Raw genomic sequence first — 12,257 nt, forward strand, 5'->3', positions numbered from 1 at the left:
GTTTGGTGTGTTTTATTTGTATAAATTATTTTATTTTGTCTCAAATGGTTACAAGTTTCAGATCGATCTCCAGCATTAACCCACAGTTTTTAAAATTGGTAACAAGTAACTTCTCAGCAGGTTGACTTCACTCTCCCCTCCACAATATCACAGCGACACCTCCACTCGTGTCCCTCCTGCTCTCACGTCGGCTGTCTTCAGGTGCTGGTTTGTCTATAGTTGTAAATAGACAAAAATTATATGCAAATAGGAGCTCTGATGATGACGAGCGTCTGATTTGTCGCCTAAATATGCAGAATCAGTTTTAATAAGTGCCAACTGACCTGTATCCCTGTTCTTTTGTTATTTGAAATACACAATTGTAAATTAAATCATCTAGAGGAACGTGTGTTATTTCCTTTTATCAGTCTCTCACGCGATTGCCACCGTGTTTGCACTCTCTTCACACTCACAAATGTAGGTCTACAGTGCTAGTGCTGAATGTTTTCAAGCTGCCAGCAGGTGATGCCATCACACATTGATATTTAAAGCTCAGATTTTGATAAAATAAACTATTTTATTATCAAAGTAAAGTCGGAAGAGATCAACCAAAGGAAGAAGTGTGTTAGCATGACATGATTGGCTGATCAATTTATTTTATTATTTATTCATCATTTTTAGTACAGCTTCTTGAAAAACAATATTTTTTACATTTTTAAACTATCTTGCAACATCGAACTCACATGGATCGCGTTTTGTTTTCACCAATGTTTTAATGAAAAAAAAACAAAGGTTAAAAAAAACAACTTGGCTTTCATTCAACGATTAAAAAAAAAGACTTGAAAATTACGAGCCAAAATACACGCGATGACGTCATCAATAGGAAGTGAAAGTAAACGGTTCATTTACGCGTTTTTTTTTTGTTAAATCAATTTATGTGGAAACTATTTTTGAAGCAAAAATAGCTAATTACTTTTTATTAAATTATGACAATGTAACTAAATAAATCTTAAAACAAACCCGAAATAACAGCGTGACGTCATCAGGAGGCGTAGACATGTGTTGCTGAATCTGGTCACAAGGGGCACTAGAGGCTATGTGAATCCTCACAGAAGAAGAACCAGCACCTTGAGAACTGTTGCGTTGGTAAGAGGATTGTTTTCTGTCTTATATCATTAAATTAAATAGACTTGTTTGTGTAATTGAAACATTAATACAACGACGGTTGAACCCTTGTTGTTTTCAGACACGTATGGTTTAAATAGTTAAACTTTTACTCCCACGTGGTGATCAGACCTCGCTGTGAAAATGTTAACGTCTAAGAATCATGTGTCCTTCCTCACAGGAGTTCGATCTCCGTCGCGTCACTGGATCCTGGTGAGTTGAAGTCGAGTTTTAACAAGAGTTGTTTTTAACATGAGATGTGAACCAATGATTAAAACAATCACTACCCATCTGAACCAGCTAGTCTGGAGAAGATTAGAATGAATTGTTATGAGGGTTTTAAGTGTATCTGACGGATGTTAAATGACGTAACATCAATTTTAATCATCTTTTTTCCCCCTCCAGGATCGACGAGGTGAAGGAGCTCTGGTTTGTTTATGAATAAAATAAAATTCAACAAAATATTCTGTTTGTGTGTTTTCTTCTTTTGGCGGAACATGTTTATTGACAAACTGATTTTAACCACAAGTTTAACTGAAAAACGGACACTTCAGGAAAGGTGTGCTCCCCGCAGTGATCCAACTATATGTAATAAATTGATTTAAAACTATTACACAACCAACAATGTGTATTGTAAATGTAAAAGATGTACCAAAAAATAAGCTTAGTAATGCAGTAATTAAGTAAGTTAGAGACGTGCCAGCAAGTGAGAAGTAATACGAGGTCTGTTTTTCATTGAAATGCAGTCGTTTGGATGTGAAGGCACTGAGAAGCTGAACTGGTTCAATTGACATAGAAAGATAGAGATATTACACTTTGTCTGGAAATGTTCTACAGTAATGTTTGAGGGGGGACAAAAAAATATTGCTAGATTTCTGTTCTAAAATTATTTACTATATTTGATCGCAATGTTATTTGAACAACATAAATGAAAAGTTCTTTAACTAATAAATTGGTGCTTAAGAATGGCTTCCTTGGGCCCTGGTTCTGTTTTTCTGTCGCTTACGTTATCTTAATTCTTTCATCCTGTACTGCCAACATGCAAAATAAAACCCCATATGTTTATAACACTGGCATTAAAATTTTCTGATTCTTACAAAGTCTAAGCTGTGACCTCGTGCTTGAGTTTCCTCAGCACCAGGGGGCGCTAACTGTCCATCTGCACGCTTGAGCGGCTCAACGGGTGAAGTGAAGAAACGCTCGTAACAAACGAATGTTTGGTTTTAAATCACATGGAGAGCCTGGAATTCGGTAAATAATGTATATATTGATTTTTAAACTCAAGTTGCTGTGAGTTAATTTCCCGTTTTCTATGTTTTACTTTTGTTACATTTGAATACGCCGCCATATTGATGACGTCTATACGGCAGCTTGGTTGAGACAATGACGGTATTTTTCGCCTAATGAGCGAGAATATCATATAAAAGCACCATTTTTCATGAGAAAATATTCAAATTCGTTAGAAACTTCTTTAGAAACGTAGGTGACCGGGACGTCCATCTTTTAGTCAGTTTCTTCTCCATGTATTCCCAATAGATGGCGCTCTCTGCTTTATAGTCGCGTATGTCTGCAACGTAACTAACTCAAAGCTATTCAATAAAAGAGCGCTATCTAGTGGTGAAAGTAGGTGCAGCTTCTAGAACCGTTATTTCCACGGCACCAGAGCAGAGATTTTTCCTATGACTTAAGTGAAACTACAAGATGAAGTTTTGATCCCTTTGAAGAGTCGGTGAGCTGTCGTAGCAACACTTCATGTTCCACAACCTTCTTCTGAAATGATTCAAGAGCCTCAGATATTTAACAACTTTAATCTCTACAGTGGAAAAGAACATTCACACGTATCTCTGTACAAAATATTCATTTAGAAATGTACAATAAAAACATTTGACACATCCACGACAATCACTGCAGCTGAAATGACTTGGCGGCACTGAACCGAACATGTGAAGACGTTCGACAAGAAGCTGTAACGTTCTACTTCAGGAAATGTAACGGCAACAGGAGGAAGTTGATAATGTGATCATCCCTGGGGTTTTGTGTCGTGGTCAGTGCCAGCACTGTAGTATCAGCAACAATAGAACTCTGTCTACACACCAGTGATTGCAGGGACGCAGGCAGAACGTGCCTTCAGATCATCAACAAGTACTTGAGCCTGCTACTCTCTCCACTTCAGCAAATATAAATACACTCTTATGTACAAAAGGCAGTCATGAGGAATCAAACGTGATTTTTCATAGTGCTGTCGTCCATTCGAGTATCTGAAGGACCACTGAGCAAAAACACCTAATGATTGGGTGAGAATTGAACTTTTTTTTTCATCCAACTTTTATAAATAGCCTCCATTACTTTCATCTTCAGTCTACGGTTGCTAGAAATAATTATTGAAAGGTACTTGGGAATACAGTCTTGCTCAGAATTATTGTTTAAGGCAGATTTGACTTGCTTGTAGTTGTTGTGAATATACTTCTTTTAAGCTTACTCTTACATTTTAAAGTCAACAGAAACTTAACTCCTTGGGCGTCCAACCAGTAGCATCTTTAACCCTAGCTAGCCAGTTAAACTGCACTGAGGGAATGCCAAAATGGGGGGCAGTGGCAGATGCATACACAATGTCCTACATCTAACTTGACTTTGGCCTCATTTGTCAGTTTTAATACCTTGCTCAACAATTAAATGTTAATTTAGCTGTGATTGAACCCATGACCAATTTAAAATTAAACTTTGCTCTGGCATACTTAAACAAGGGGAAAACATGTAACTTGACAAACTACCATCATTGAAACTACAGAGTTATAATCCGCATTTTTACTGACCTTCCAAAAATCTCAACTTTATTACAGAAGATAGTCTACGTCTTAAAAGAAGTGCTTTTGATTAAAACTTAATTATTTGGAATTTAACTAATGTCACCTATTGATGTTTTTAACCAGTGACTTTTTTGGTTTCACGTCTATAAATACATCAGTCTTTTTTTATGACTTGCGTGTTTGACCGTGTTGCATAACAAACATTTCCGTTGAGGTTGTTTTACCTCCCGGTTACATGAAAGCGTTAAAATCTCAGCTCACAAGATACATTTATTTTTTTTAGTTACCTGCTTACTCCATCAACTTTATTGTTGACAAGGGGAATTGAACCCACAACGGTTTGTTACAGGATTATATAAACTGATACCATTTGCTTCTATGAAATTTGAGTGACAAATCTCATAGAATTTGTCAGCTTTTCTGTCTGCAGTGACGAGACGGGAGCAAGCTGGTATCACCTTGGGATTCGAGACCTTTGGATACAGGTATAATAGTATAGCACCACCAGTTTTCAGACTCGTCTTTCTAACTTATTTGCGTCGTGGAAGATGTGTACTTTCATGACCTTCATGTGACATGGAAGTTGACCATAATCCATCATTTCTATACATTGAAACTAAAAGTACACTTTTTTGAAATTGCTTCATCTGTTAGCGTTTAGCCAGGATTGAACCCCTGACCTTTTGTCATGCATGTATTCTTTGTGTGCATTGTAAGTCAACCTTTCTACCAAAAATGAGTGATAAGAAGGCTCAAAAGAAAATGGAAAAACCTTGCTTTTAGGCACTTTGTAGGGGTTACAGAGTTCTGAGTGTTTTCCTCTGGGGTTGCAACATCTTTCAGCGACTATGGAAGCCTCTCTTCTACTTCAGGCCAGTAGGTCAGTGTGCACGGCGAGGGTGTCGGTAAGCTCTGGTGCAGGATACAGTAACTGAGCTGGTGTTCCAGGGTAGTTTGTGTTTCTATAAATAGTAAACAATAAATATGAGGATAAATAGTATGACATCACTGCAGAGATTTGTGACTTCTGAACACTGAGCGAGAGTTTTGGGGGAATCTGGACGACGGGTTATGTGCCAGCGGTCAGTGCAGCCAGTGTATGTGCTCTTCTCTTTGTCGCCACCTTCATGTTAGCGAAACATTAGGAAAAAAAAAGTGTATTTTCTTCATTGCGTGGTCACGTCCCAGTGTTTCTGGAGTCCTCAGAGAGCCGATCGTCAAACTTTCCCATTTTTCAAAGTCTTAAATCGTCTACTGGCTTTTAAGTGGCCGGAGGGGCCACCTGGGGCGCCGCTGCCGCCGCGTCCTTCAGTCGTGGCTAGCTGGTGCTCGGATCAGGGAGCGTGTCTGTAGTAGCCTCGCTGCAGAGCCTTGGTGGCGATGTTCTCGGCCGAGCTCCGCTGGTCCAGGCTGAGGAGAGCGTCTAACAAGTCGTTGATGTCGGCTTTCAGGCCCTGACGCTGCATCCAGTGCTTCAGCAGTTCGTAGACTTTGTCGCCGCGGGAACCGAGCGAGCCGTTTTCTGCCATCCGGATTTGGTTGTCGCTGACTCCGATCAACCGGAAGAACTTGTTGTGGAACCGAACGTCCAGGTCCTCGTCGAACAAATCGAAGCTCTTTTTCAAGGAGAGGTCGGATCCTGCCAATGAGAAAAATAGTTTTTTTTTTATAAGTTTGTCTTTAACTTCTAGAAATCATTTTAAAACGTGTTATTGACCTACAAGAGTTTTTAAAAACAGTCCTCCCTCTCAACAAACCCTCGGTTAATGACTTCATTCTCTTCTAGTATCTGCTTCCATCTCCGAATTAATGGATTTGAAACGTCGAGTTCAAGGAGTTAAGAAGAAAACAACCTCAAACAAGATCAACTTCCTGTCAACACAGAGTTCATTGTTTCAACATGGAGACGGAACGATCCACGTTCCTGTAGGAAAGATGTTGCGGAACAAAAGTCGAGCGCTGCAGTCACTTTTAAGAAAACATGAGGAACAAAGTCGTCAGCAGGAGAAACAAACAACACGAAGCCGAAGCGCCTGAAGGCAGCACAGAGGCCTGACTGTCATGAGATTATTGATCCGTCCGACCGCTAATGTGAGTTACTGTCTGGGCCGACACGAATTCCCCAAAATCTGTCTGCTCATTGTATTAGATTTTCAGGTTGGAGCAACACATTAGCATCAGATGCTAACCTGGTTTAACATGTGATGGTCCAACAATAATGTCAACATAACTGCAGTAATTCTTACGTGGCTAGCATCAACGCTAATGACTAATGCTAAAGGGAATCTTACCTAGCGCCGGCACCAATCTCTGCTGCAGAGGATTATCCTGAAAAAAAAGCAGAACAAGGTTAAAGAAGAAAAGGTTAAAATTAGTTTTTACCAACGCGGTCTTTCACTGACCAAGATGGCGGAGGTGAGTCTGACGGCGGTGGGGCTCTGTTGCGGCGTGCTGCCCGAGGAGGCGGCCGTGGGCAGGGCGGACAGACTGGTCTGAGAAGAGCTGGTGGTGTTTGGCAGACTGTCTCCTAGACCCCGGTCCTCATCCTCCAGGGGGGAGGAGGCTTTGGTCATGCCCGACTGAGTCTCCTGCAGGAGCGGCCGAGACTCCGGACGGGACTCCTCCCCCTCCAGTCCAGCGTTCTCGTCATTCTGCTGCTCCTCCGGAGTCGGACTGTTGGACTCGTCCTGGAATAGGGAAAGGTTTGCTATTAAATCAACCTACTTAGCTTAGCATCATTAGCATGTTCAGTGACAACAAAGTCAACTCACGATAGGAATCTTGACTATTTCGTTGTGATCGCTGTGAGTCTTCACACCTGCCCGGAAACAAAACAACTCATTATTATCTCTCATTTTTACAATATTTATTTTACTGCATTATTTCCTCTTAGAAAAAAATATATGTTAGATGTAATGACAGTAAAATGTTTAACATCTTCTCCACAAGTTTTTCACTCAAGTTTTGTACTTTATCCCTCTAACATTATGCATTTTGAAATGAACGCACTCTTTATACAGCTTTGTTGTCTCAAGATTTGTCATTTCATTTTATCTTAATGTATTCATTAAGTACTTTTTCTGATTACATTAATATTAATATGAATATTTAACCATTCGTGTTTCTACTCACATGGAATTCCACAGGATTTCTTCTTGATCCCGAACCACCAGGCTGTCAAAGCCAGCGCCGCCACGATGACGAGGACGCCGAGGATGATGACCACCGGAACGACTGTGAACACAGAAGCGGTCAGAGACGCCACACGGCTGGACTATAACTTCCTGACTTACCGATGTTGTGGGAGTTAGCCGGCGTTGGCGTGGACGGCACAGAAGGCGTCTGAGGCGGAGCCGGATCCCGCTTACGACACATGGTGTTGGAAGACGCTGTGCACTCCTTCACCGTCTCCTCACTCGACTTGCACCTGAGAATGAGAGGAAAAATCACACTAGGAAGTTTAACTTCTGATTTAGTTGAACAGACTGTGATGAACTATAACTGGGAAACCAACTCCTCTGAAGTCCAGCCATTACTCCCTCAGTGGTCAGAGCTTTTTTAAAACTCAAATGTTAGACACCAACACTTGTTCACAACATTCATTGTTCCTTCAACATGACATCCCTTAACTGTTGGTTCTTTCAATGCAGTTTCTTAAGTGCTCGTCTTTTCCCTCCGTCCCTAGTTGTTGCCTCAACTAACGCCTTTGGTTCCTGGGCTTTATAACTCAGATGTTAGAGTGGTTGACTTGTGGCATAAGAAGTTGTGAGTTCGATCCCAGCAAGACACTTTCCCCTGGTTGCTCCTGATGGTTGAGCTGGTGCGCTGCGTTGCAGCCTACTCCCATCAGTGTGTGAATGGGTAAATGTGTAACTTGGCGTAAAGAGCTTTGGGTGCGGAAAAACCTTAGAAAAGGTTATATAAAGAAGAGCCGATCTGGGTCTATTAATGTTTTTCTTAACTATGAGTTGCTGTTGATAATTCATTTCTCTCAATTGTCAATTTTGGTTTGCACATCTGTTACTCCCTTAACTCTTTTGCCTCAGACTTAAACTTAGGATCTACATTACAGATGTAATTTTTCCAACCACCAACTTTTGGTCCCAACTTTTGTGCCCTTAAGAAACCTTAGTAGTTCCCATTACCACCAGCAGTACTTCCCCTAACTATCAGTCTTCAGCTTTCCACAGCTAATTTTGATTTCCTGATCGATCACAATGAATCTCTTCAAGTGATGTTACCTCAAATTGTTATCTTCAGTTCCATCTTAATCCCAGAACCATAGTTCCCTTAACCTTAATATTGTTCCCTTGATCATCTCATCTCTTGATCAGACTCTGCTGGTGCTGGTCCTCTTCGCAGTGGACGATGGAGCAGCGCTTCAAACGACCAGAGCAGGAAAGACTGTGAGGAAGTGCGTTCATCACACTTGTGGACGGTGTCAGCGCCGCCGCAGCTTCCCACAGTCCGGCATCCTGCCGTGTCCTTCCTCTCACTCCAGATCGCAGCAGTCGTCATGCTAAGTCTGAGGTTCCGTTCGTCTCCCTCCCTGACTTTGAAGTGACTCTTATCACCCAGACATCAGATTCTCTGCTTCATGAATGATCTGATTCAAGTTATCGTCGGCACATGATTGAGTGGTTTGAGCTTCAAGAGAACACTGATATGCTTTTTACACCAGCCACAACATTATGACCGTCTGATACTAGAACTTTGAAGAGCCTATTCAATATTGCTCCCTGCTTATATACTTTATAAGTTCACGAGCTGCTCCTCATGAACCTTGTGCTCCAGATATTCTGTAACTGCCGAATTTCATCCCCTAAAATCTTCCTTAACAAAAGTTTTCCCTAACAATCCACTGCCACCTTCCGCTCTTCTATTCGGCTAAATTTCAGTCCAATTGAGTAAATGTTTGTGTGGCACCGTCCAGAGACGTGAGGAGGCTTCAGTGTTGGCAAAAGGCACTTACTTTGCACAGCGTTTGCAGACCTCGCAGGCCTGCTCCGGCACACAGAAGGTCCCGGATTTGCACTGACACTTGGTGGCCGCAGTGGTGGTGCAGGCGTCCACTTCAGTTTCGTCTGTGGAGCACAAAAATGAACATGATGAACAAATTAAATCTCTACATTTTCATGCAGGTGAGTAGCTGCGCAATATTTATTTTCTTTTAAATATCTAATTTGTTTAGGAAAATCCATTTAAATCGAATAAAAGATTTGTACTTTTCATTACATTTTACCAGATGGATCATTTTATTTTAATATTGTTGCAATGAAAAATAAATCTAAATATATCATTTATAATTCTAAATAAAATTGTGATTTTAATTCTAAAATATTAGTAGTTATATGGACAACGACTATATATATTACTTATCCCATAAGAATCATGACAAAGACTGCTTGTTGACATATATAAAATGAAACTTGCTCCATGTTCTTCAGCTGCTTGTTTATGAATGACGATAAATGACTTGTGTATAAATACGTAACAAAATCTATAAATACGTAACAGAATGTATTAAACTGTTTGGATAGATGATTTCTGATTTAATTTTTTCTCAAAGAATGGAGCCATTTTACGTATAAATAAACATTTTGTCATTTATACATTTTGAGTCTCGGTTTTGGCATCGTCTGTGGCACAGCAGCCCGATCAGCCTCATCAATGAAGTTGAAACACTTTCACGCTCTGTCGCTCTCTGCAAACGCTACACAATGTCTATATAAAAAAAGAGGGTTAGCCTATTATTCAATGTTAAATCGTTACTCATAAAAATATCTCCAATTGTTGCTATTTTCAAAATAAATAAATATCTGCATCACGTTTAAAAAATAAATTAAAAAAAGCTAGCAGAAAAATGAAAATGAGTATGTCTGGGTCCAGAGGCGAGTATTCTATCACTGAACCACAAGAGCTGCTGCTAAAACTGAGATTCAAGGAGTTCATTCATTAGGGTCGTGGTTGTTAAAAATATAAAAAAAATCATTCTCATGCACATGAACAACAAGGACAACTTATCAAGTTTGCTTGCTAAGCTTTCAGAAAAGTTTCTTCCAGTCTTCGTGCAGTGTCGCTGCTTTAAAACAGTTGCTGCAGGAGCGATAGTTTTGAGATCGATATCGGTTTCTTTAGTTTGTTTCGCCTGTTTAACCAATCACTGCCTTAGACTGATGTTCGAGTCGCCTACTTAATTTACATACGGATAACAAAATGTCAAAATTTGTAAATACCCAAATAAATCGAAGACAAAACATATAATCAAAAGTCAATATGGATAAATGACTCAATGTGTATATATACGTAAAATAGTTACATCCTTTGACAAAAATTAAATCAGAAGTCACTTATTTGTTTAAAAAAAAAGAGATATTTATCCACACATTTATTTATACATTTTGTTATGCAATTATACATTATGTTACGTATTTATATCATCATTCGTACTTGTTTGCTATCACGCCCCTCTCAGACGTTCATATCAAAGCAATGTCGGTGTCTAACCGAGGATCTCATGATGGATTCCTAAGATAAAGTTTTTTTACTTCTACAAAAGAGGACTGTGGTGAGCCAGCTCTGGAAATGAGAGGATGATTTTAGTTTTAATCTAGTTGAATTCCGCAGTAATACAATTCCGGGTTTTTGATTTCATTGCAATGAAGATGTTTTGAAAGAAAATGACTCTGCTTTTAATCGACGGCACTAAAGCCAGTCGCACGCCCAGCTTCAGAAGGTTCCGCACATCACATGACTCGCTCTGGATATGTGACGAGTGGGCAGATGTCAAACTAATCTTTCAAATTGGAATAAAACGCAAATCAAATTTCTGCATCTCTAACAGGACGTTTGTTCGTCTGCATTGGTCAGTAGTGGAGAGGTCCATATGTGGACGTTCAGACATGAACAGACGTTTAAACCAGGGATGCAAATGATCATATAATTCATTAATCCATAGTCGTTTCATCTTATCGATCCATGATCGATTAATTGATAAGCTGCAGTTTTTCTCAGAACCTGAATTTCCTTCTGAATCGGTTCTTTCTACTGCACACGTAACATAAAATACTATCTTATTATATAAAGAAAAAATACAAATCATATTGCATAATCAAAGATTTTACAGAAATATAAATAAAGTGTCACATGTGTACTATTAGCAGCATTTATAATCCATCTTCGACTGGGATATGTGGCAATATCACAATAACATTAACATAACACAGAGCCCTGCTTCGCTTGTGTTCCTGTGTGTGCGTCAAGTACTTATGGCGTCAAGTGCGCCCCCATGCAGCCCCGCCAGGAATTACGGGTTCAAAACGCAATTAAAAAACAATGTATCGAGTAATTTCTTATCGACAATTAATCGATAACCGATTCATCATTAGCAACCCTAGTTTAAACCTTTATTGACAATCCTCTAAATGAATGTCAAATTATAGGATTGAACAATAGCGACGATCTTCCACTATCTGGGTTCACTAGGGGGGAATGAGACAATGTGAAAGAGAGAATAAAGAAATGGTTTGATTTAACTGCAACATACAGACAAACCTGCGCTACACATTTATTTTAAATGAATGAATTGTTGGGGTTACTGGAGACTTTTAATGGAAATAAACCACTATAAATGTTTTTTCTAAGTCCACAGAGTTCATTATTCTTTGTTTTCCTATAAGTTGAATAAAGAGTTTGTTTTGTTTATGCATCAGTTAAATGTTGTGTTTTTTTGTTTACTTTGACTGTTGTGTTATGTAAAAAGTGTACTTCTTTGTTGTGACTCAATGTTGTGATTTATTGTCATGAGATGATTTTGTCCTAAATGTTTTTGTAGAGTTTAAAAGAAGGTGTTGTGTTTTTGTGTGTTGATGGTTTTAGTTTGTGGTGGTGTATTCCATCTTGTTTGTTGTGTGCATTGTCAACGCTTCTTTGGAAGGTCACGCTTTTGTTCCCCTCCTGAGATAGTGTTGTCTTCACCTGCACTAATATTTCCCCATCAGTATTGAGGCGAGGGGAACAAATCGGAGTGAATGCAACAGATGTTATCCGGAGTGAAAAGTGTAACCAAAGTCTCTCCTCCTCCGCAGCGACCTTTTCAGAGCGACACAAGGACGCCCACTGTCGAGGAGACAATGAGCGCCGACCACGCCCGCCTCACCAGGTAGGACAGACGCACACACGCAAATCTCCCGGGACAAAAACAACAAAGACACGCCCTGCCGCTCCGCGTAACATCATAAGATCACATTTTGGGGAGTGCACCTGAAAAGGCCGGGACACAGACAAAGAGGGATCGACTTTCCCAAA

The 12,257-nt window shown here is 39.8% G+C and overlaps 1 protein-coding gene across 1 annotated transcript in view; it reads right to left on the reverse strand.

Annotated features, from left to right (window-relative positions):
* Positions 1 to 2,935: 2,935 nt before the first annotated feature.
* Positions 2,936 to 12,257, reverse strand: part of tnfrsfa (tumor necrosis factor receptor superfamily, member a) — a 30,217-nt gene continuing 20,895 nt past the window's right edge. The window contains exons 4-10 of the mRNA XM_087791956.1: positions 8,923 to 9,034; positions 7,244 to 7,377; positions 7,083 to 7,184; positions 6,722 to 6,768; positions 6,353 to 6,637; positions 6,242 to 6,278; positions 2,936 to 5,589 (exon numbers count right to left, since the gene is read on the reverse strand). Of these exons, the coding sequence (XP_087648082.1) occupies positions 5,285 to 5,589; positions 6,242 to 6,278; positions 6,353 to 6,637; positions 6,722 to 6,768; positions 7,083 to 7,184; positions 7,244 to 7,377; positions 8,923 to 9,034 (1,022 nt within the window). The 3' untranslated portion in view covers positions 2,936 to 5,284. The remainder of the gene's footprint in view (positions 5,590 to 6,241; positions 6,279 to 6,352; positions 6,638 to 6,721; positions 6,769 to 7,082; positions 7,185 to 7,243; positions 7,378 to 8,922; positions 9,035 to 12,257) is intronic.

The sequence above is a fragment of the Callionymus lyra genome, chromosome 5, assembly GCF_982586985.1.
Source record: "Callionymus lyra chromosome 5, fCalLyr1.hap1.1, whole genome shotgun sequence".
NCBI classification, from domain to species: domain Eukaryota; kingdom Metazoa; phylum Chordata; class Actinopteri; order Syngnathiformes; family Callionymidae; genus Callionymus; species Callionymus lyra.